Raw genomic sequence first — 26521 nt, 5'->3', positions numbered from 1 at the left:
GCAGGGACACCGTGAAGGAAGTGCTACAACTGCAGATCAGGAAATATTTCATTTTTCAAAAGCCCATTTATAGTATCTGTAGGGTGCAGTGTCTGACAGAGCACTCAGGTACATATTTCAAGACCCACGATGTACTGCCTGGTACTGACAGGAGCATTTCCTTCCCTCTGCGTACAGCAAAACCGAGTGGATGAAGATTTAGAGCAAACAAACTACGAGAAACTACACCAAAACACAACATCAAAGATCAAATCTGTCAAATCCTAGCTGTTCAGTCTTTCACGTGCAACATGTACTTTTGAAGGTTATGTTGGTGTAGCAGAACGGCTACCACAGGGCTTCATGCACAGGTACAGATCTGCACGATGAAGAGCCCCTCCTGTGCGCTTTATCACTAACGCTAGTCACACCAAGTGTAACGTTGGGGTAGCCCTCCTCTGGTTTTGGCAAAAGACAGACAGACAGAGGGGATTATCTACATTGGATAGATGGGTATCGATTACAAATCATAAAAAGCATTTTGAATTTTTCTTTGGAGAAAGCTAAGGGGACTTGCTGCTGCTGTTTTCCTGAAGATAACGGGAAAGGTAACCTAAACTCTTGAATCATTAACTGTTTTGAAATCGTCTAAGCCAAACACTAAACCTGAGCAGGCCTGACTTGAGATCTGGAAAAAAGGCTTGGATAAGAGACCAGGTCAAGGCTGGCTCATCTCTTTCTTCCATACGTGGGTTTAAAAAGGAGAAACTTTTGAAGAGTTATAAATGGTCGGTTTGTGGTTTACCAGGTCTTGAGCCATGCCACGCATGGGCTACAGCCAGGTAAAACCTGTATGACTAAACTGTAACCCCAAGCAGGGAACTGCCACAATGCTAGAACAAATATCAACAGCGTTCACCAACATGTCCAAACCTCTTCCATCTGGCACAACGTCTTTTCCCTTACCTAAACAATGTGGTGAAAGTTCTGTGCTGACTTACCTCCTCTTCAATTCCATTGAAATCCTCCCCTGAAGCACACACCTTACCGAAGAAATGTTCCTGTTCTTGCCCTGCTCCCCTGCCCCTTCCCACATGCCATCGTGTAGAAAAGGGAACAGTTGCTCTCCCTGTGACAGCTCCTCTTCCTGCTTTGGAACTGGAGCACACGGTCACAGTAAGGTTTGGGAGGTTCCTCCAATAAATCACTGCGGGAATTCCTTACTGTCTCATTCCCTGCGCAATTCAGCTGGTGTAGGTTCTCTAAACCTCCCAAGACTCCTTGTCTACCTTCTTCGCACTGAACACCGCTAGCTAAAAAGATGATACAGATATGTGATGCAGAGAAAAAGAAATAAAAAAAAGGACTAACTGGAAAAACTACCTGAATGGTCTCTCTGATGTTCTCTTCAAGGATCTTGATGGCAAAATGGGAACTTTGGCAAGAATTCCCTTGTGAAATGGAAAGCAGCAGAGAAAAAAGCCCATGTGGCCAGATTCTGACCTGGTCTAAGCAGATACAACTCGGCAATTATGAAAGCATATATCTTAGGGTTTAATCACATCAGGTCTGGTTTCCCATTGCTACCCCAACTCATATGATTACTATCTCTTCAGACCTCTATCATCTCTTCCCACTGCTGCCCTCCCTAAAATTATTCTTAAGATTGCCAGCTTTAAAAAAAAAAGGCAACAAAAACACAAGCACTCATCGCTCACCCATTTCTTTGAATTCTTCATTGGCAAGTTGCAACCATGCTACGTCCACATCATTGAGATCGTAGCGACACACGCTGTCTGCTAAGGTTCGAATGTCAACATAGCCCAGCTCTGGAGGCTCCGAACCTGACGAAACAATATACTTCCTGGGACGCGTAAATGTGACAGCTTTCGTCTCAGACACAATCCTAGAACAGACAGACAAGCAGACGTCAGGTGTGCTGGGTTGCTGCTGAGAGACTTGTTTCTAGAGAATTCAAAATGCCTCATTCTAAGTGACTAACAATCATCAGCAATCTTCTAACCATCTAAGCAATTATCTTGCACCAATGAGATGGGAGGAGAAAACAGTACAGTGCACTTTCATAACTGATTGGTGGTATTATAAGAAATTCATTGGAGCTGTCTAGAAACCCAATTCAGTACCAGAATTCTAAATAAAATGAAAAGATTAGAGGCTAGCGCTGTGCTTACTCTTACCTGAAATTCACACTTGTTTAAAGCTAGAGTAGGAACACTGTATTTATGTAGTGATGGCTGCCATATACACAGATGCTAAACTCTGTTTTAAGACTTTTTTTTAAATCAATCTGTTTAGTTACAATACCAAGAACAAGAAAATTCAAGGAAAAAAGTAGTATTTCCTGCTACATTTGAAGTTTTCTTTCTTGCACTATGTTTCTTCTGAATTTTTTTGTGTGTGTGTGTGTGTGTAGCTACAGAATTGCCATCTTTGTGAAATTCGGAAGACCTTTCCACAGAGAATCAGGAATTTGCACTAGGCTTCATCCTCACCTGCCCAAGCAGACCCAAGCTCTGGCATCCTGGGTCTGCATTTCCTCTTTCACAATCACTAATGTCATGCTGGGCCAAGCGCAAGTACTAATCAGCTGCTGCTGAAACTACCTTGTCTCAGGTTTTGGAGGCTCCAGTTGGCCGACAACCAACCATGAAAGCGTATTTTAGCTGCAAGCCAACTGAAATTTTGTTCGACCACCGGCATTGGTTCAGGAAACAGTGAAGTACCTATAGCACGTAACTTGTTTTAGGTCAGATTCCTGCAATGCCACAACTTTGCAAAGCTGGGGGCAAAACCACCCAATTCACAAAGGACAGCAGTAATTCCATCAGCAAGCTGGTGACTTGCCTCCAAACAGCAAGATAACTCTGTCAGTCCACCTGCAGCAGAGTTCTCTCAGTAGAGGACACTGTACCTTCTCTTAGTTAACTGCACACACTGAAACTCGGTTTGGATGAAACCCACTTCACGATGTAACGCTGGTACCTCCAGGAGCGACAGGCCACGCTGCCAAATGACTGCCTCCTGCACCGCCAGCATTGACGCTTTTTTGGTGCTCTAGTGCTACAAGGGAGGAGATAGCACCACTCCCTGTAGACACAACTTTCTGCTGGGAACAGCCTAAGCTCCACAACAAGCAGGACATCCTCCATGCTATTTTGCCCCCATCTGAAGTCCAATGTGTTAACTCCTCCTCCTATTAGAAGACCCTGATCTGCCGCTACTGTATCTGCACACAGATCTCAGTAAATCCTCTATCTATTTCAGTCTCCTGCACAGCCCTAAATCTTCCCCTCATCCAACAAGCTGAGAAATGGTGGGCAAGAGCCAAATGCTGAATTTGGGGCTTCTGAGGTACAGAAGGGGTCTGTGGAAGAATACGAATCTGAACAACCTTGCCAGCCTAACTGCACTGCCCAAACTGTTCTTGGTCATACTGCACAGTAGTAAAGTATTACAGACTACTATATCTCACAGAGAATTTACTTTAAACTGAGGTCTGCTCTCCAAATCTTCTGTACCATGAATTCCTTCCTGAGTACCTCTCCATGTGGAAATCACAACCTCTGGGCAGCATCCTGCACATACTGTCTAAATACCACTGTAGTGGCACAGAAGAAATGAGCACAGGTAGTTTGGCTTCAGAACAAACCACCTTCATCTCTTTATTTCTGTGATAGAGTAAAAAAAAGCAACACTTACTACATACCAAAAAACACGTTCAACTGAATTATCCATCTGACCACATGCTTACACTGAATCACCACACAGACTCACTCCTTTCCCCACCCCTCTGAACCTACTCTTGCTGCCCTGACCAGTTGCTACAAGGCCAGAATCTTTTATTCTCTATTATGTACCTCACTAGCATCAGCTATCTGTACGGTATTTTGCTTCTGTTCTACACCAGCTACTATTTGACTATTGCTGATTCAATTTACAGAACATCTCCCTCCCCTCCCAAAGTTAGGCACACAAGAGTTCCAGCACTCCAGCACCACCACGGCAGGGCTCTCCAAGTGTTTTATGAGAGAGCAAACAGGATAATAATCGGGCATCAGAGGGCCACTCTGACCGGCAGGTGCTCACCAGTAGGAGCATACAAGATAGCTCAGCAACTAAAAGAGAGTGGTGCCTCCTGTGCCGATACCTACAACTGTGGGTGCCTTCTTTCCCTAGCTCCTTTAATACCCTGAACTTGGAGCAACATCTCTGTTGGCCATTGCCAGAGAAAAGCTCTCTCCTAAGTGAGTACCTGGATCTGATATAGCCACCAAAACACCTCCCTGAAAGATACGGGGTGGGGATCCCCTGGAAGGTCTCCCTCTCTAAAGTCCACAGGTGTCCTGGCCCTCCTGCAGCCTTGGGAGATGCTTGAAAGAGAAAGCAATGAGGAGAAGACAATGTGAGCACACATGTACAATGTGTGTGCATTTATGCAGCGACTGGGTGAGGTCAGTGTGGAGCAGGCTACGAGCACTGGAGGGGAACAATATGCTCCCATGTTCTGAACTGCACAGCAGAGAGGAAAACACCGATTTCTCCTTGGAGCGCCAAGTCCAATCCTTCAGAAGGAGAAGGAAGGAAAGGGTTTACCTGATGTGTGGACAAGTTCCTCATTATACAGACCTAGTGGGGCTGTGCAGCGGTCTGCAAGCTGCTGCACTGAACACAAAAAGCGCTAACACACATTCCTGTAGACCCCCTACTCCAAGGTTAAAGCTGGCAGATGCAGACCTAACAGAAGCAGTGTAGCGTCACCCGGAATTTTTTTTACTGTGTATCAGAGATTGGGCTGTTCTGGCCCCACCAGCACTGGTGGGTCATTTGGTAACATCTTACAGGCCAGCCTGGACTTACTCAGAGAGATCTTGTACGATTAAATGGCAATAATCCTTGTTCTTCTCACTTTCTCCAACTCCAATCCCAACTAAGCATAAAATAGATAGGTGGGCTGCAGCACGTGCCTGCCCTTACAACTGTACTGTTTAATTTGAAACAGAAAACAATATCTAAGTGTAACAAACAAGGTAAGGAAAATAAGGGTTTCTTGGATAAGAGCTAGAAAATCTCACATTAATGTATTTAGTTACATGCACATCTGGATGGTTCTTAAAACAGCTGAAATGTTGTACAACAAACAATTTCCTAAGTCAGTAAATGAAACAACCAAAAAAATAACGTGAAACCAAAATAAATGCTGTATTTTCTCTAGCCCTTAAATCTGGCTTGTCTAACCGTTCCTTGAAAGGAACCTATGGCTTGGAACTAAGCACAAGAAGCATCAGACAAGGGCTCTCCCAGCAATGCTGAGTGAGGTCAAGTCTGGGCTTAAAAATAGAAGCTATTTTTAAGGTTCTGTCATCACACTCCATCCTAATGTAATGCCAAAAATGATTCTCCGACATTCATATTTCAACACACAGGCAGAACAGGCCTGACTCTTGACCTCTCTGACCATTCAAAAAGCTGAGGCAGGCTGCTCTTCATCTCTGAGAACCAAGACCTTTCTAGCTAGACACTGTGGAATAAAGCTCAAGAAGCCAAGGCAATGTAGACATAAGCTGCTAGCATAAACGTATGTGTATTTGTTTACATTCCTCCAAACTATACCTGGCTACTGGTTCTGGGATGGTCCCTGGGCTAACTGGCACCTGAACTCCCTTTTCCCACTCCTGCCTCCAGGGGTCTGCCAGCACATAGTATTCATCAGGGTTCAGCTGGAAGGAGTCATGTAACTTCATGGCAGTGATCAGGTCCGTTCTGAACACCTGCAAAGAGAGTGACCAAGAGAGAAAAATAGACACACTGACATTTGATATTTACACTCTATGATTCACAGCTTGAGGGTAACCATGGAGCACACAAGGTCACTGTATCAACAGTGAACTAACCCAGCCCACTGCAGGACAGAAGTTTAGCTTCATCGCAGGGAAAGGGGTGGCTGAAGGTGCAAATACTGACAGAATGACTTCCAGCTAACTCCACTACAAGTCCTGGTGCTCCCCCTGCACTGGAGACGTGATGCTAAAAGGCGCTACCCACTTTTACCTCCGTTTTGGCTGCAACAAAAGCTGCCGGAGCTTTGCACCCTAAAACAGCAGCACAAGGAAGACTCATTTCCACTTCAAGGTTTTTTGATATTTTTTTTTTAATTATTGGAGCTCTGACTAATCCAAAGACATTCTAGAAATTCCCCGTGGTAGAAATCAAGGCATGACTCTACCATGATGAGCCACAAGAGGAAATTCTAAGGAGATGACTCTTTGTGCAAGCATTTAAAATAAAAACCCAAAAGATCAAATAAAATAAGACCCAAACTGGAATTCTGGTGGCAGCTCCGTGTTCAGCACAGGTGCTTGTTATTCCATCAGCTACAGACACCTCTGCATCATAGCTGTAATTTTACTTTGCCTTTGCAAAGGCATCCATCTCTAAAATAAGCAGGATGTTTGGCAACTTTTGGGTTAATAGCCATAAACAAGCAGCGATGCCGTCTTCAACAAGCCACAGAATGAAATAAACCAGGGTTCACTCTTGTAGTGGGCACGCTGCGGTACTGTTGTGGCAGCTTCAGCCTGGTTTGCCACTGCCTGTCAGCACTGCAGAAAGCAAAGGGTGCTATCACAGGCATCAGAACTACAAGCCTGCACTTGTTTACACGTATTCCAGCCCTCCCCACCCTGCTCTACAAGCAAGGCAAGGCTGTTGTAGACTAGAGCAACTGCACTCAGCACTCCTCACCTCCACAACCACAAATTTGTAACTACTTAATGCCACATTCAAGGGAAAGGTTAAAAAGCAACCAGGTGACAGAAAATAAGCACCACCAGGACAAGAAAAAGGTAGGTAACATCTTAAGAAAAGCTCCCCTGCAGACTTCTCAGTTTGTGGTAGACAGTCAACATCCCCGCAGCCCCACGTTGCAGAGTTACAAAGGAAAAGACAGATTATCAGGACAGTGCTCCTAGATACTCTTCGGGGGCTGTGACACAATCTCCCAGGCCCCTACCCAGTCCCAAACCAATGGCGACATTGGCTCTTTTACGTTAGCTCCAACCAACAGTTGCATATGGCTGAGGAAGAACCAGATGTATACAGAGTGCTAATTAGGCAGGCCTCCCCAGGACACCAATTTCTGTCATACGCTATTCACACACCTGAAATCTCAGTAGATTTCCTACGATTTTTGGGAAGTACTTTAGGGAAACAGTGAACCTGATGGTTAATTATACTTCTGAGAATATTTCAAAGTGTGATTTGCCTCACCACACTGCACATCTTGAAACCTCTCCTCCGTCCCAACACACCCGTACTATCCCACTTATGTCTCAGTATGTTTCCGTTTCCACTCCGGTTTTGTCATAAAAATAGCATAAAATCACGTTTTTCTTAACACTTGTCTTGACATGTTCAGAAAAACTGCCAACGTTAAAAAATAAAGAATAATATTACCATATGAAGGAAAGGGTGAATGCAGGTAATGAAATATAATGAAATGTTTTAAACAATCAAATTACAAGTCCTGTGAGGCTCCAATCAAGAAATGAAAAATAAGCCACAAAGTAAACTGGCTCACAAAACAAACAAGCACAGCTGGCCAGGGGATTCTGCACTTCGAAGTAATCTGAATTAAAGCAATCAAATGTCAAATGAAAAGAAGACTAGAAATATAAAATGGGATGCAAAACTTGCTCAATCTGAGAGCCAAAGTAACTCAGGCTCTCGGATAAATTTGTCACAAAACTCCCTCAAAAGCAAAGCTAATGCAGCACCTGACAGCCAAGAAACTCCTTCCCAGGCCAGTGGCCCTGTGACACCATTCTTTCTGCTCTAATTTCTGATGCAATCAGACTGCCTGGAGCAAAGCAGAGCTTACAGAAGTGCTGGCTCTCAGAAGCACTGAACACTTCAAAGCTAAAGGGTGAAACCCTGGCCACGCTGAAGTCAATGGGAATTTTGCCACCAACTTCAATGAGACCAAGATTTCACCCGGGGAGTTTAGCAAGCGTCACTTTTCTGCCAGCACACTTACCATCAGAATAGTGTGCTGTGGTGAGCAAAGACAATGCAAATGGAGGGAGGGAGAGTGGGAAAAGACTGTGGAACAGAGCTAAAGGGAAGTATATTACAAGTCCATCCAGGCTGAGAAAACAAGAGAGAGCAGCACAAAACTGCAAAGATTCTGACAACAAATGCAAGGAAAGGGAGAGGAGAAAACAGAAGCGCACAAAAAACAACAGCAAGATTCGTAATTATCTCAGATTATTTCTTGATAGCCTTTCACAAGGTAGTTCTCAAAACTGGGTCTAAGGGGCTACTTCCAAGGGATGTACAAATGATAACTAAAGAAAGCAAGCCTATCATCAGTGAGAATAAATTCAAACAGGGGTCTCCACATTCACAAAAAAAAAAAAGAAAAAAGGTCTTCAACAGCCAACAATCAGAAAAGAAGATTGGAAAACACCAGTACTAGGTGTAGTTCACACTGAACAATGAATGGGATTCTTCGTGTGAAAACTCTTCTCTGGGACTTAGGTATACTGTCACTGGGGAGAGTAATAAAGCATTTTTTTTCTCAACATCAATCACTCACTAGTGCATCAGAAATACACGTATTGGGGAAGTAAGTTAAATGAAGAAATTCCATCTCCCAAAGCTAATGCTTTCTTTGCAGCCTCTACAAAGTCCGCAGTGTAGTATTTGCCTAAAGATAGGGAGATTCAGGAAGAATATTTCCGAAGAACTGGATCGCATTTATGTGTTACTAACAGTTGATCCATCCTGGAAAGTTCAAAGACTTCTATCTCCCTTGATAGGATTTCCTCAAAGCACTACGCAAGACAGACTCTCAGGAAGCAGGTTTCTAGTTCGACAAGCACTTTAACAAAGATCACATACCAAGACCCAATACCAACTATGAAATAAATGCATCTAATGTAAATTTTCTCTGTTCACAAATCAAGCTACAAATAAATCCTGATGCCTAGAATACTAGAAGAAAGACTCCACAGCTATGTTGAATGGGTGTCAGACTATAGCAAAATTCACAGATAGAAACTGGTGCTGGCAGCGGCTGTGCCAACAGCTGAACTCCCTAATCTCCTGGCAAATAAAAAAAAAAGGGGAAGGGGGGGAAGGGGGAGAGGGGCAGGTGCCAGCTAAAATGTAGCAAAAAGAAAAGAAAATGTAAATCAGAAGAAATGGATCCATTAGCAGAACGCGTATACGGCTTTGTATTTGATAGATGTAACAAAATGCAAATCAAATTCCAGAAATACCTCAGAAGGTTTTCGATCTTCATGTCTGGAACACGAAGTCCTCCGATGTCGAGATCTGGAATGCTGGGACCAGGTGGACAGACCTAGGATACAGAAATGATCATTTGCAGACACTGCTGCCATCTATCAATAAAAGCCTTTGCTCTCTCCGCACGCCCAAGGCGGCCAATTGATTTCAGTGGGACTATATGAATAAGGCAAGCCATAGTCAGGCCTCTATGACAAACCTCCAAAAGACTCTTAAAATGAACCAGAAAATAAAAGTTACTTAGTCATAAACTTCTGTGATCACTCTTCTGGTTTTGTTTATAATTTTCTACCGATGCATACATGTATTGGCTGCACTGCACTCATCAGCCTTCCACCACGCATTTGAAGAAAGCTACCTCATAACATGCTTTCCCCTGAGCATCAATAAACCACTTTCTGCAGATTAGTAACTGACCAGGAGGTCTGCTGATAGCCCGAGATGTACTCTTTGAAGTGAATGTATTGATGTCCTAAATATCTATATCAGTTACCCTATTTTTACCAGAGCAAGCCTTTTCAAAATGAAGCACACTGCCAGGCACGCACAGTAGAGCCCACAAAACAAGCTGTTGCCTCTTCTCCTGAGCAAATCTCTCGGTATGGTTGTAAAATTTTTGTCTGCATAATTATTCATTACATTCCAAACAAATTATACCTTTTTGCCTTGAAACCTTTTGACAGAGTCTCTGTCAGCTTTCAGAAATATTGTAACAGGAGAAAAGGAAAAAGAGAAAGAATCTACACTCCATTGACAAGGCAGTGCGTTGACACCGGAGTATATTATACCTGTGCAAATCAACTACTTTTAATTCAATAAGATTTACAGGTACGGCAGGTATTTTCCACTGCCAACTACACAGCAGTAATGAAAAAAAAGCCAATAAATCCTTATGGGTTGGAGAGACGAAGGACTTGTAATAAGGTCTATATGATAGGAAAGCTAGGACCTACACGTCGAACTCTGAAGGATGAACACAGATTTTGCAACTCTGGGTTTAATTGCAGACAAAACAGAACCGATGCAAAGGCCTTCCCACACCGCTCATTTCTTCACTGCCTGTGCACATAGATGCTAGGAGTAAAAAGTGTAAGGCCAAAAGAGCAACATCGCCTCACATCATCCAGCAGAAACCACTATGGGGATCAGAAAGCACTGTTCAAAAACAGATTGCATAGGATGGGGTAAGTTCTCTATTAAAACCAAAAATCATTTTCAAAGTGAAGTGACTGTCCATGACTTTCATTGGAAAGATATGACTGAGTAACAAATCATCAGAAGAATTCGTTATGTTGTAGTTACGCTTTTGTCTTCTCTTTTCAGTTAGTAATACATTAAGGAATCTGCCCAACAAAAACAACTCTGTAACACAGCATGAGTAACAGACGTTACGCAGAACATGTATAATGGTCAAAACTGAAGCAATGTACGCAGCAAACAGCTAAAAATCTTATCTTCTGAGGTAAGAATACAGAAAAAATTATTTTAAGCAAATGTTAGCATTTTGATATAAAAGCTGGTGATTTGAAAGGTTTTTAAAAAGTCATAGGCACTTTTCCTAAGCCCCTCTATTTTACAATTATAATTTTCTAGTTCTGTGAAGGGAAAAAAAAGAAAAAAGGAAAGGGAAAAAAGTGACCAACTGCCATTTGCTAATCTGTGTGGAAAGCCAGACTCTCAAGATCATTTAACTACCGTTCTATTTAAATGTTCTCTTGAAAACTAAAGAAAAACACACGCAGCACAAGCACAAGATCCTCCTCCTGAGGATCCTATCAGCCCGTACCCAAACTCAACCTAAAAAAGTCAGAGGGCAGTAAGTGCAATCAAAAGTGTGTCAGACATACAGCTAAAATTCACAACAGAAAAACAGATTTTTCCTGCAATGTAACAATATTAACATTTTAACATTCAGACAGATGTGATTTCTTTAATCAACTGCCTCACTAGAAGACACAGACCACATACATACCCACACAGATTAGTATTCAGTTCTAAAAATTATTTTAAGCAAATGTTAGCATTTTGATATAAAAGCTGGTGATTTGAAAGGTTTTTAAAAAGTCATAGGCACTTTTCCTAAGCCCCTCTATTTTACAATTATAATTTTCTAGTTCTGTGAAGGGAAAAAAAAGAAAAAAGGGAAAAAAGTGACCAACTGCCATTTGCTAATCTGTGTGGAAAGCCAGACTCTCAAGATCATTTAACTACCGTTCTATTTAAATGTTCTCTTGAAAACTAAAGAAAAACACACGCAGCACAAGCACAAGATCCTCCTCCTGAGGATCCTATCAGCCCGTACCCAAACTCAACCTAAAAAAGTCAGAGGGCAGTAAGTGCAATCAAAAGTGTGTCAGACATACAGCTAAAATTCACAACAGAAAAACAGATTTTTCCTGCAATGTAACAATATTAACATTTTAACATTCAGACAGATGTGATTTCTTTAATCAACTGCCTCACTAGAAGACACAGACCACATACATACCCACACAGATTAGTATTCAGTTCTCATGGGTTCTGATATTTTCCATTGGCAAGACATTAATATCTGACCAACTATCTGCCAGTGAGGTACTCAGCTAGTTAGATCACTGCACAGCAAGTCAGACACTTTGAAACTTCTAATCCATTTGTGGATCTGGGCGTTTTGTATACTGTTGGACCCGGGGGAAGGAGCCTGCATACAAGGTAAGGAATTAAGAACAACGAGCTGTATTGGCAAAGTGGTGTTTGATTCTCCAGTTTCTGTGGGAGAAGAGCTGGTGAGTCTGGAGGCTTTAATACAGTTGTTCCCAAGTAATGCATGCATCCGGCAAAATTAGAGCAGTGGCAGTATGAGGTACTTCTGGATCTTTACCTGTGTGCCTTAATTCAGCTCTGACGACAACTTACCATAAACTGAAGACAAGTAAGCAAGCATATGGGCTTCTTTGTTTTTAATGTGGGTATTAAAAGATGGATTACCAGGTCTCTCTCGTGCCACAGAGAAGCTACAAAGGTGAGGAGTAAATCCCTACCATATCTTCCATCTCCATTTCTCTACTGTGTCATCTGCAGATGCTACACATCAAAACAGTGTCTTAAATGTGTACTTCTATTTTAGACAGAGTCCATGTACACAAGGGTTAGGCCACTGGATTAATTAACTATTCCATGCAACATGAAAGGTCAACTCTTAGCACCAAAGCTACAGAATTTTCATTTTAAATTACTTTTTGAAAGCGCTATATGGAAGCACACTACATAGAATTTCCATGCATAAGGGACAACTCAAACACAGCCAGCCTTCCTCAGGATATATTATAATGAGTATTTTTTCCACGCCAACTAACTTCCTACAATGAATAAGGGAAGAAATAGTTTCTTACATAGTTCTATAATAGATGTTTCCTTGCACATAGCATTGGTGAATGCACAGTGAAAACACGCAATGTTTTTAGTAAGTTACTGAAGAGACTGTTGTGTTTTTCTGAGCAGTGTAAACTGACTGTACATAATACTAGGAGCAAAAGGTGGAAGTTTCTCATAGAACTGAGATTTTACTACCCACTAAGACCTGTAACTGTGGCTAACAGATGACCTTTGGCAAGGGCTTCACTTCAGCAGGGAAAACATTTACTCACCGAATAAACAAAACCCAACTATAAGGCATGCATTCACAGATTCAAACAACCACCACCACTTAGACACAAAAGTGCAAGAAATTGAAGGAGCCAGTCAGATGACAGTAAAATATCCAGCCCATAACAGTATTAAATTTAACCACTTTTGAAATCTCAAATAAGAGTTTCAACTCTGCTTCCATTAAAGTTAATGGCAAAATATCACCGCCTTCAACAGTGCCAAGACCAGGTCATTGAATTACCCAAAGCTGCTTTCATTAATAAGCAATCCACCCACGCTGAGTATCCCAATAGAAGTGCAGGAGGAAAATGAAGGATGTCAGTTGTCTTTTAAGCATCCTTTCCGTATTTTCATACCTAATCCAGAAGAGAGACCTCACTGAAAGAAGTTGCTCACAGGCAATTACAGCTACTTCAGTGATTCATGATCTGATTTTTACATCTAAATACATGAAGTAAGAACCATTCCTGGATTATACGGAAGGAACAATCTACTGTGGTCAAAACAAACATGGGCTTCAAAACAGTTCTTCTGTATTATAAAAGCCCGGGAACCTAATTGAGTTGTTTTAGAAAGATTCCAGACACTTTTCACCAAAATTATCCTCTTGCATTAAGTGTCCAAAATGACTATATTCATCAACAGTTTTCTGAATACTAGCCTTAGTCCCGAATGGGATTAGGATCACCAAGACTAGAAAAACAACTGAAGATCAAGACAGAGTTAAACCCAGTTTCGGTAAAATAACAAAAAACCGTGAAGGAAGTCTGAATCACTGGGATTTGGAAGATGTAAAACTTTTGTAAGGTAACGTTACATACCTCATGGGAGAAATGAGTTCTACAGCAGATGGAGAATTAATGAGATGTTAAGAGAGCCCATACTATCAAAAGCCACGTGAATAACAGTGAACATAAAAACTACACAACTCCAAAGCACAAAGCTAAATAAACACATCTAAACATGCATCACTATCATCATCAGACATCAGAGATAAAAGGTGTCTTATTAAGTGCCTATCCTGTTACATGATTCTGCAAAGTTAAGGATGAACACAGCAGCCTAGCTAGCATCATCACTCCAGGAGATGCACCAAGACCACTCTGATTCTTTTATAGTTAGCATCCTTTCAGATGACCTAGGTATTCATAGGTTTTAAAAGGTTTTCATCATTGAGAACAATGGGAGAAGGATCATACTCCTCCCGCATGCCTACAGTCTTCCCTTTGCATTTATCCACTTATAGACAAAAAGCAAAAAGAAATCCCAAACCACTAACGAGGTGTAATTCACAGCAAGAGAGGCAAAGCTCTAACATGCTACCAGTGCTGAAAAGGTGACTTCTAAGACTCAAGTAGGAAAACTTTCTGTTTCCCTAGGCTATTATATACACCTTACACTGTAAATACAGTGTCTTTATAATACAGCTACAGGGTGTATATAACACATACACCTCCTGACAATAAAAGAAAGCAATCAAGGACTGTGAATTCTTTTTCCATACTTGTGAAGAACACACACTTCCCAAAAGGAAAAACATAATTTTAACTGTATCAATGTATTAAATGATCTGTCAAGAATATGTTTTGATTCCAAAAACGCCCAAACAGAAAATTCCTTGGGACCAATAAAGCAATTCAAGCCCTCGGGGAATTCTACCCCACATCTAATATACTACTCAGCATGAGCAGAAAAGGCTCAGCTATCATGCACAAGGCTGTTGTAAAGCCACCTGCAAGGCACCCAGCTGTGTCCCTGGAGAACTACCTGCTGCTACAGCCTCTGAACACTTCAAAGCCTCAGATCACTGGGTGTCTGAAAGCATTTCTCCCACTGTAAATACACTCCCGCTACACCATTACACCAAGGCAGCACAACAGAGCAAAACATCCCTGACATGGATGTATGTCTGGCTGTCACTTCTGCTTAACACTGGAATTTCCAGATGCCTATACTGTTCCTCAACTCACTCTGAGACCAACTAGGTGCTGCTGCCAACACTCTGTCAGAAAGATCTGCAGCCTGAAGAGAAACATAGATCTCAGAGACTGCCCATTTACTGCCTGGCCCACAACTCTCTGCAGTAAGGTTTTATGTCACTTGGACATAACTCCACATGTCTAGACCCAAATTCCAGCACAAATAAAACAGCAGACGACTATTCTAAGGGCAGTTTTCCATTATGTTAGGTATAGAAAGAGCTGTCTCTGCAGAAGTCTTCAGGCCTTATCACAGAGAAAGTAGCATGTATGCAAACACAACCTATGACATCATTTCACATAGCCAAATTCCTGTTCTCATGTTTCTGTTGCTGGAGGATTTGCCCGTCTATCTTCCTTATCTTTATATAATAGTGTATTATTATTCAAGATCAAAACAGAAAAAGCCATTGCCTTTTATCTCGTCAACACCAATCCTACTCAAAATTTAGTGTCATTTGACAACTACCCAACTGCAGCTGCTGAACAATGCATGGATCCATATGATCTCTGCAGTGCTTTACAACATTGCACAATTACTCAGTATCTGACACACATAATGAACAGTCTTTGCAGCTCCCTGCCACAGCAGTTCAATACAAGTTCCCTCCTATGATCCCTTTTCTCAGTAGCACACATTTGAGTTTTATAATCTCAAAGGACACACACATAACCATGCATAGGCACATGTCACTCTTCTAACAGTGAGGAATTCCTAGACCCCGTCTTATTTTTTATCACAAGACCCAAGTGCCACTCTAGCTCCCTAGCCCAAGGCTTCCCGCTGTAGCAATGTTTTACCGTAACAGCATACAAAGTTTTAGTGCAAGTTTAATACAGGTTATCAAAGTCAATCTGAGCACCTCCCAAGCTAGCGTTCATAGGTTGATAACATGATGTTGTCACAGGCCTTAAAACTCCAGTGGAGTTAGGTATACTCAATATTAGCAGTCTTGTAAAGAAAAATGTGCCTCTCCAAAAATGACGGCAATGATTATGTGATGTACCTTCCTCAGCTGCGATATCCTATCAGCCCAGGTAAGTCTTTCAAACCACCACTCTTCCAGAGTGCTCAAAAGCGTAACAACTTCACCAAAAGTCACCCTGCCCCAGTGAGCCTAACTTTCAGGTAAGATGCTACTTCTGACCATTTGTCATAACTCCAAATGCCACAACCCTCTTTTCAAAAGCGTAGTAGTGACCGCTAAACTTGCTGCTTTGCCCAAGTTCTAGCACTGTAACTACATTACATTCTGTTCTTTAATCACCATCGCTCACCTACCAGCCAGTTCAACTGAAAACCCAAAAATGTTCTTCACTTCCTTTTCATAAAATGCTGCACAGCATTACACGCGCTGCAAAGTAATTGCCACATTTCAGGCCAGCAGCGGCTGCAATTCTGTGGTAAATGACGTACGCACCTAAGGTTATGTACTCGGCAACCTTTGTGAAGGCACTCTGGGATCCATCTCAAACACAACGGGAGTCCACTGAGATGAAAAGCCCTTTCTAAATCTAAGAACCCCATCATTCAGTCAGAGCAATGGATATTGGCAATATATATTTAACTTTAAAATAACATTTGTTTAGCAATGATACAATACGGGTCCATCTGAATTACAGAACTATATTCCATAATCCATAAGTATTAAATCTTTCATTTCTCGGAACTGCTGTGAAACCTTGTAAACTTAGATCATCTGCAAGTGTCTTCAGTTCTTCTCACAGACACTCTGCATGTAGGAGTATGATGAATTGATAACCCCTCCAAGAATAAATGAAGAGGCATCGTGGGAGCAAGTAAAGTGCGAAGAAAATCATGCTGTGAATTCCTTGCTCATGGAAAACAGCAACCGAATTCTCTTTGACATCAAGGAGGGCCTGGATTTCACCCAAGCTCTCTACAGTACAACTGTCTGAGCTTCAGATCTTGTCTCAAACACAATCTGTCCACGTGTCCAAGCAATTCGTGCAAAAGGAATGCCCTGAAGCTATAAATGGAAACTACTCCACTGCACAACTTTGTCTCACCAGGAAACAAAGCACATGGAATATTCAGCACAAACCACTTTTGCAGATTTACAGACCAGAGGCTGAAAAGTCAGGTCAAACGCTGAGCAGGAAAGATAAAACGGCTTCAGCATCTAACAGTTAATTAGAGTAAGACCTGGATCATGCAGAGAAGGAGTCTTTGCAATGGAGGAGCAAGCTGAAATACAATGTAACAAAAATTGCTTAAAAACTATCAAAGCCCTAGCCAGCCATGCAGATAACAAGGACATAACCAAGTTTGAGGTAAACATTACTCATTTACTTAATACAGGTTTTGAAGAAGGTGGCATGTACATCACAAGGCTTTTATGATGGGCCTGGCTAATACTAACGTCTATTATAGTTGCTCTAATACATTATCTGGAAAGGGACAGAAACTAACAAGCTGCCAGATGACAAAAAAAGGATTACTTTGAGGTGCCAATGATCTTAAACCCTTCCCCAAGCCTCTCCCAACACCATTCCTCTGTATTTAGACTAAAAGTTCAAAATCCAGAACTATGCCTGCAGCTATTTTTCATTCAATTATATTTCATGGACAAAATGTTCAAAAGTGACCTATAACTTCAGAAAACAAAATCTCTGCAAACACACTCAGATATCCAGGGACTAACTGCAGAACTGCTGAGCACAACTTTCACTCGCTTGCTCAGTGCTTCATTTTGGCCTCGTGTCTACATGAGGACTTAGAACTCCGATTTTAAGGGGACACAGCTCAACAATTTTCAGTAGTTAGGTTGAAGGACACAAAATAAACACTTTTAGGGGCTTCTGCACTTAGCTTTTGGGAAAGAATCCAAGTCAGAGGGCAAAAAAGAAGTGATGAGAGAACCAAAGGTTCTGTCTCTTAAGTTGCAAGGCTTTAAAATACTGCAAATAATATATAAACACCCACACTAAAATATCTTACATAAGTCAGTAAATACATGTATGTACTCTAGGACTACAGCCATGTTGTTAAGCATTCTTCTGTTCTGTATTTCACCCCTAAGTGAAAACAATTCTCCCTTCTTTCATCTCACAAAAGGAGAGCACCTTTTTCTTCCTCTGAAGAACTACAGCTATGCTTGTATCTTCAATATAATAAATTTTTAGTGCTTGGGTATGAGGTTTGTTTTTCCATCACCTTATGACTACCAAGGAAACTGATTCAGTGCAGTAATCTAATGGAAAAAAATCTTTGTATGTTCATTTATTTTTTTAGATAAATTCCATTGTTAGTAGCATCATTATTATTACCTTATAAATATTCAGGTTCCTGAGTCCAATAAAATAAAATGTGTATTTCTTCATGCCAAAATATTTTCCAGGAGGCACTAGCCTACGCGCTGGAGCCTACCCCAGACAAGCATCATCATTCAGGTTACTCCAACATTATTTATCCAGTGACACTCATGATGAATCTGAGATGCCTGATCATGCAGTCTGCTAAGGCACAGTATGAAAACTCAACTTCAGAACTGAAGAAACCCAACAGCTGGAGGCCCAAACCTCACCTTGCGAGACGAGGGAGAGCACTGCTGAGCTCTAAGCTGAAGGACTATCGAGTTCAGTATGATGGGAATGCAAGAAGCGCACTGGAGGGTCAAGAGGTGCCACTGAATGAAGGAAAGCAGATGTTTGGCAATAGGATTCCAACTAAGTGTTGATTAAAATTTCAACTTTTCAATTAGAAGGTGGCTGTTTGAAGTGCTCAGCATAGTCTATTTAATTGTTTTCTGCCTCTGGAAACTCTGAGAAGGAAAAATAGCTAGTGAAAAACTTAAAGCCTTCAACACGGAGCCCAGAAATTCACAGAAGTTTTCACTTTTCATTTTTTTTAGGCAACAAAATTTGCTTACCCTTCTAACACTAGTATCAGTACAGTGAATCAGAGATACTACTGACAAAGTAATAATACAGAAATTAACACAGTGAGAATAATCAGTAGTTCTACTAAAGACAAGAAAAGTTTAAAGGAAGGTGAAACCTGTAAGGGGAGACCCTTGACATTCAAACGTAGATGCAAGGAACTACTGGTATCTCCTGTAACAGGGAAAGTGGAGAGAAAGGGCCTGAGCGGCGTCAGACACTGTTCTCAGGGAAGTGTGAATGACAAAAAGCCTTGGAGATGCTGACCCTACATTAAATGTTATCTCAGCTTCTGATTATTAACCCTTGATCTTTTTGAACATGTGCATAGTAATAGAATGAATATGCAGGAACCTGTATCTGAATTTGCCCAGTAACTTCACAAGGGGAAAAAACCATAAGCAAGTCAAGAAAAAAAAAAGTGTAATGAAAGGGAAGTGGTATACATTTCAAAGAATACTTTAAAATACTTCTAAATTTCACTACCTTTTGCCATGTAATTTATTCAACAAATAGTTATTCATATTAATTAGGCTTTAAAATAGAGAGATCATAAAAGGGCAAGGGTTTGTTTTTGTTTTCCTAACTCATTTTCTTAGATCTTGATCTATGGAACAGATGAAAATACAGTTTTTTGGAAAACATAATTCAGTTAAGTCAACAGCTCTATTCCAGATAGTTACATATCAAATGACATTAAACAAGCATTATAATCAGCAACAGTTCAGTCAACTGTATCTATTTCAGAGCTTCAATTCCAAGATTATCTGCTTCATATTTGATTTGGTAAAGCCTGTAACACAAGGCACATGAAGGGATCAAAGAGTAAAAAAAAAAACAAGATAAGAGAGTGAAAATAAACACTATTATCAAAATGAAACACTTATAAAGCTGCTGGGGAATGAAAAAAGGGTAAAGCAAAATTCTAATGAAAGACATCACATTTGCTGCTACTTGTTTACAAGTAAAAACACGTCTTTGTTTTGGGGAAGTACATGTCACCTTTGAGAAAATACACCGACTTCAATTTTTATAACCCCAAGTAAACTTCTCATCAAGAAAAAACAGGTCTGATTTGGGATTTTTTTTCTTCCAAAATCCTCCAACTGCAGGTATTCTCCAAAAACAAGCCAAATCCCACACCTCTTTAATAGATTTTACTCAATCCTTATTTGGACTAACTCCTAATCAGCTTGCTAGTTCTCACCTCCTCCAATCCTTTTACCACTCCTTCAGTTCAGCAATAGTTTGCCTAAGGTTGTATTAAGGTGCAGATTTGGCCGTACCTGAGCAGACTCCCAGGCAGCACAGACACACCTAAGAAATGCATGCAGGTGAAGTAGTCACCTATGCAGGGCCACAGTGCAGCACAGGGCCACGTCCTCAGAGTAAGGCTTTCAAAAGCACCTGGAAAACCTCCCTGATCATTTTCTGCTACATTTCAGACTGAAGTCTTACAAAAGACTTCCAATTTGAAGATGCGCACCCAGACAGACCAAATTAAAACCAGGAACAGCTCTCTGACAACTGGCTAAGCTGCACTATTGTCAAATACAATCAACTTTCTTGATTGGGCAAATAAAACACCTTGGCACATTCCCCAAACTGCCATTTTATCTCCCCCCCCAACTTTTTTTCTGCTTAAATGAAAGATTATCAATCCCTGGAATCCAAACACAAGAGATACATATACCATACAGAGCTCACCGTTAGTTACGTCAGTACAGAAACAGTTAAAAAAACCCAAACCATTCTGTATCCAAATCACTGATTTACTGAATTCAAATTCTTGAAAGTTATTCCTCAAATAAGATCTTCAAACGAAGTAAGGAACAACTTTTATGCACCATCAATCTTTTCTACTTAAGTTTGAAGCAATATACCTTTCCATCGCATAAGAGAGTATGAGAACACTGAAGCAAATTTAAAACCCTAATGCAAACTTCTATTAAATACTAAGCTGTGGACAATGTTAGCAGATGTCTCCATGCAAGTTCTGTCCTTGTAATGATAAATTATGCTGCTTGCAAAGATTTTGAAGAAGACAACCGACTTTTTAGCTTGTTTTATCTTATTAACTAACACAGTACAGTCAATACAGTGGGGAGGGATCCTGAATGTACTGTCCACCTGGGCTCAGAATGACTGAGTTCAAAACAAGATCCTTATAATACATATTTCTGCCAGTCCAACCAATATGTAAAACGCCTCTGTCATAAAACACTGCATTAAAACGTGTTTTCAAACTCATAACCTACTGCACTCTACAACAAAGGAGCACTTACTGCCATTGTCGTCAGAATCCTCACTGCTGCTAGGAAGCCGACGTCGTTTCATGATCTCCACGGGAAACAGCAGGCAGCCTGCAAAGCAGTGAGACAGCACTTAACCCAAGATAATAATACACAGTCATCAAGTTGTGCTTCTGATGGCATTCGAGGATTTACAGCACACAAAGGAAAACAAACAACTTTAAACAGCATCTGAAATGTGAACAGTGAATATCTCAAGGATGCTTAATTAGGCAGTCATCATACGAGCAGGTGAACAAAATCAGAGAGTATCAATGACAACCCCACCAACACTTTCACCCCAAAACAAAAGCGTATTTTGTTCTGAGAGGTCTTAAAATCACGAAATATCTGCAGTCGATGTGCTTAACTTCCCCTGCCCATTCTGACACTAGATCTGCAATACAATAACATTTTTACTGCTTATGTAAATATTTACTTTGGCTAGTTTGTTTTTGGAACCATTTTATTCCTGTTTAAAGTGCCAGATTTACAAAATCAAAGATTAAAGTCATCCACTTATATATAAAATAAGAAACATCAGCAGTAGCAAGCCAAGTTTTCCCAGATTAACTAAACATGCATCCCCTATGGCCTGGAAGGCACCACCCTCTAAGGTAAGACAGTTACTTCTCCTGCAGGCACATTTCTAGTGCCATGCCTAACACTTAACTGTTTTTCAGGAATCAGACCACCAACTGATTACACAGAAGCTCCTCCAAACTGCCAGACTTCTAGCAATATTGAGTTCAACTGCACATGAACCAGGGATGTAAAGGCAAAAAGTTCCGTATCTTTTTAACTGCTATTCACAGGGCGTTGGTATTTTCACATGTGTTTTCTGTGGAATGAAACCAAATTCAGAAAAATTAAGGAAGCTGTAAATAGCTAGTCAGCATTTACATGTAAAAAGCTATTAAAAAGTCTAAGTTGAAGAGCAGAAAAAATGTGACAAGGCAACTGCAGAAAGGCATATCCACCAGTTAAACTGACAAAGACTCTAGATGCACATCAAATCCCCTGAGTGTTTGCTTACCACATATCAATCATGATATCAACAAGGTCTGGGTGTTCTGCTAGCAGCAAAGCCCTCATACATACCTCTGGGGCACAGATTTGGAAAGCAGATGCCAAAATACTTTTTTGCTTCTAGGTAGGTGCAGAAAATCTAACCTCCTCATTTTAATGTGAGTTGGGATTTCCTTTCAACAAAACTCTTTTCATTGACCCTTCTGTATACAGTTAACTACTTCAACTTTGTTCACTGAGAACACATCTCACTGTAGTAAACTCAATAACGCTTTCAACTTTTGCAAGACTAATTCCCAAAATAAGGAAACCCAAAAAGCCTAACCAAAGCCTGACACTATTTCCAAAAAAGCACAAAAATATCTTATCTTCCAAAAGTGATTCATATAAAAAGAAATAAGCTTTTTTTTTTTTGAGGGAATTCATTTTATCGTCACTAGCAAATCACAAGCAACTGAACCTGAGACTCTATTTCACACTTCCAGTGAACTTAATATAGTTGTAAGAGCCCGAACATTGCACGATTGCCTCCTTTTTCATATTATACATGCAAACAGAGGTGGGAGGAAGCCTCCCTCCCTCAGAGTGACTTTCCAGAGTGGGATTTAATATGGCTGTCTTTGAAACATGTAATAGTTTTGAGCTGCAAACTTTGCTCACTGAAGGTAAAGAGAAGCTGAATGTTTCACTTCACGAAGACCTTTTGTCACCATTTCACAGAGTAGAAGTTCACACATAATGCCTGATGCCAGAGAATAAAGAATCATAAATGACAACCTCTTACAGTGCCAGAAGAATTCTCTGCAAAAGAATTGCTTTGAAGCAGACCAGAACTTTGTGTGTATGGCAGACGGAAATGCTGCCAATGAATAAATACACAGACCAGCCTGGACCAGCAAAATCATCTGAATACAGATGTGGTATAAATGTAGTAGATCCAGAGCCAAGTTCTGATACGGTCACTTATAAGTACAGAAAGCCAACATTCAGATCCAAAACAGGCTAAGACAGAACTGAAAAATCAATTAGCTGCTACAAGGCCAAAACCAGGGGGATAAATATCTATTCTGTAAGGTATTTTTTCTAGTTCTTCACATACTTTTCCTGTAATAGAAAAAAATATTAACAATAGCAATGTAAAAAAACATACTCACTTAGAATGGAAATATCCCCCATAAACAAAGTAAACAGGATATGGAAGAAAATAAAGAAAAATAAGGCTATCTCAGAAATGTAACTTGTATATTCCTGGTCAAAATCCTCACTTCTTGGTTCATTCCCACATGGTCTGAAAAGTACTATGCACCGCAAAGCAAAATAACATAGTGTATATACACCGAGACACACTCATGAGCTTGCAATGAACAAGAAAATTCAAAATTCTGCTCCTCCACATCTTTTTGGATAAGTGTATTTTGAGTTCATCTTCTCCTAGCCATACTTTCTGCAAATTCACAAAATAAGGAAGGACCCGGAAGCTTTTCCCTCCTACCACATGTCTTTAAAGAACAAACTAAACATCTTTTTAGTTGTTGTTGTTTAAAGGAGAGAGTGGTATTCACACCTCCCAATCCAAGCACTCCCCGCAGTTCTTCAGGAAATAAGAGAAGCCAGAACAGAAGCCACTTTCCTGGAGTATGGAGTATTAGATAAGGCAGCTAATTTCCTTGTCCACTCCAGTCATGCTTCTGCAGTTGGCCACATTGAAAAGCCTGTGTTCTCAAAAGTAACGTTAAAAGAAATACCCCATTTGATGAAGCTTCTGTGAGATTCCTTTATAGATGCGTGGCGGGGGCGGGGGGGAAGAATTAAAATCCAGAGATCTCATTTTCCCATCTTTGAACCTAACCTGAGTTTACGGGGAGCTAAATCCCAGATGGAAAAGCAGCATTTGGCTTCTTAAAGCAAGTCTCAAACCTCCTAAGATTAACCCCCTAGAGTTTTTGTCATTAGAAGTAATAAAACAGCTTTTTTCAACTTCTAAAATCATTTTAAATTGCTCCCACCAGATGTTCATATCCACAGTTCAGAACACACGTTCTAGAGATAACACTAGAACAGCTAATAAGAATTACAACCACACAGATTGAAATGCTTGCTGCTCTTAAGGGTATCACAGTGCCTCTGCCTCAAAGACTATCGGTTTCTATCAGGTGATGGTGACCTCAAAGTCACGCAAGAACGGCATTAAAAATAAACCCGGATTATGGGTAGTGATGGTTAGGTGCAGACTGAAGGCGCGGGCTTTCCCTGTTCAACCACAGACATACACATTTTCCCAGCTTGTTTAGAGAATACTGTGAATTCAAGTAACACTTTTTTAATCTTCAAGGAAAAAAAAAACAACAAACATAGTAACTCATTGTTCATGGGACATCCTTAATTAAAAATAAGGAGGTATTTTTATACTGGAAAAGGCAGAATGGAAAAACTATCAAACTTTTCAGCAAAATTACTTATCTCATTCTCTTTCCTTTCCTAATCTGAGATTTGAGTGCCCGCAATGTTACTTTTCTTTGAAATTCTCACTCTTCACAGTCATGAAAATGCTGGTATTTTTCACTTGACTTTATTTTGACATACACTTAATATACTCAGGTGCATATACAATGCATCTGATCCAACTCTGATCCCATTAAAACATATTCTGAAACTGAAGCAGGTCTGTCAATTCCAAGGGGTCAGAAGTAAAGGCAGGTTCATCAAGACTGATTGTACCACAGCTAGTTTAGTGGTACAAATTGGCCATGATCACTATGTGTGTAAGCAAAGAGAATTCACATGTAAACATAAAAAGAGTGAAACATTCAAGCCAAGCTTTAAGATTCATACCAATAATAAGTAAAAACTATGCACTCAGCCCGCAACACTTGCAGGACAGGAAGAGCCCGCCCAGGTTACTGAGCTCAATTCCCAACAACTGCATGCAACCACATAATTGCTGTTTAGTCCAGAAGTTTCCACAATACGTTCACTGCACCCACACACGCCACAGAACAACCCCCTTCGCAAAATGAATGCTACCCTGAAGCAAGGAAGCAGCCAACCAAGCAGTGCCCTTGAACCCTGTAGAAATCTACAGCTGTTTTTCCCAAATTCTTACACCAGCCCCGAAAGGACATTTGCCCATATACTGTTCACCTCCAGCAGAAGCCCAACACTTGAGAAGCTACAACAGAGTCCAGCAGCCCTAATGTCAAACAAAGGCTGCTGCATCACCAAGCCAAACATTCCCTGAGTTTTTAGTGACACATGCAAATTCCTAATAACCCAGCAACTTTTGTACATCGTTTCAGTTTCATTTCCTTGAAAGATGAACGTTTCTTCATGTTAAAACCATCCTTTCAGAAATCAGACAGACCAACACATAGCATGCTGATAGTTACTTCTCCTGAGGACTCTACTGTAACATTTACCCATTTATTGGGGGTGGAGGGGGGAGAAGTGGGCTCAGGCGGATGCCAGGCTTCAACCAAACACAGCTTTATAGAAACAGCCGTGACGCTGCTGGCAATGTTACCCCATTTCCAAGGGTGGGCAAAGCATCTAAGAGCGCTTCATGCAATCACGCCACCACAATAAATGGCATAGATGGGGCAGAGGCCATGACTTTTTAGCCACCAAGCACCCTCAGATGAGCTAGCCATACCCGGGCAGGACTGGTGAGGCTGGCACAGCTTGCAACACGCTCTGCTGCACAGCTCCAGAGGCTGAAGGCACTGTGCTTTACAGAGACACATCACCAGTGGCTTTTCCATCCTTTTTCATCATGCTAGCTCTGAAAGCTAAGCTCTGGGTTTTACTCTTGATTAGGTACAAACTTCAAACATACAAATGTAACTCTGGACTTACATGATACAATTGCTCGGATCGTTTTTAAAGGCAAGATTACAACGCCTGAAATGTTTCTTCTGGCTAGTGTATTTTGGAGAGAGCGCTAAGCCTTTTTCAAAATACTTGTAAAACGCTATGCAAATGAAATGACTAGATGATAATCCAATATAATCAATGTCAGGCCACAAAATAAGATTTGGATTTACATATCCTTGTGGAGGTAAGCAACAAACATCTAACTCCACACGAATAACTAGATACAGTTAGGAATACAGACAATTCTGCCTACTTCCCAGTATTTGCTGGCAGTTACAGTGCAATGGGTCAGAATCAGCAACATGACACAGTACAGCAAATTCACTATTTTTACCAGTATGCATTATCATGCTCCTGCGTTCTTACCTCTGCAGGAGATTATTTTAAAAGAAGCAACAAAAACCACACTGGACAGCAATGCCAAGATCCTTCCTTTTACTTTTTTTCCTCCTGCACTGAAGTCCCACGAGTTGCACAGATACGTGAAAAAAAATCCGAATCCTTTTTCCTAGCTTC

General features: G+C 40.9%; 1 protein-coding gene across 3 annotated transcripts in view; it reads right to left on the bottom strand.

Annotated features, from left to right (window-relative positions):
- The window catches only part of JADE1 (jade family PHD finger 1), a 37992-nt gene extending 16131 nt beyond the window's left edge, over positions 1-21861 (bottom strand). Inside the window, exons 1-5 of one of the 3 annotated variants that reach the window (XM_009334934.1) lie at positions 21780-21861; positions 21101-21178; positions 9279-9361; positions 5611-5768; positions 1698-1885 (exon numbers count right to left, since the gene is read on the bottom strand). In XM_009334934.1, coding sequence (XP_009333209.1) covers positions 1698-1885; positions 5611-5768; positions 9279-9361; positions 21101-21152 — 481 coding nt within the window. In that variant the 5' untranslated portion in view covers positions 21153-21178; positions 21780-21861. Of the gene's footprint in view, positions 1-1697; positions 1886-5610; positions 5769-9278; positions 9362-21100; positions 21179-21779 lie in introns of those variants that run through there. The other 2 variants (XM_009334935.1, XM_009334936.1) reach the window with 2 other exon arrangements.
- Between the last annotated feature and the right edge of the window lie 4660 nt (positions 21862-26521).

This window comes from Pygoscelis adeliae, unplaced genomic scaffold (assembly GCF_000699105.1).
Source record: "Pygoscelis adeliae isolate BGI_AS28 unplaced genomic scaffold, ASM69910v1 Scaffold31, whole genome shotgun sequence".
In the NCBI taxonomy this organism is placed as follows: domain Eukaryota; kingdom Metazoa; phylum Chordata; class Aves; order Sphenisciformes; family Spheniscidae; genus Pygoscelis; species Pygoscelis adeliae.
The sequence above is the reverse complement of the archived record's forward strand: the minus strand, read 5'-3'. Positions and strand labels throughout refer to the sequence as shown.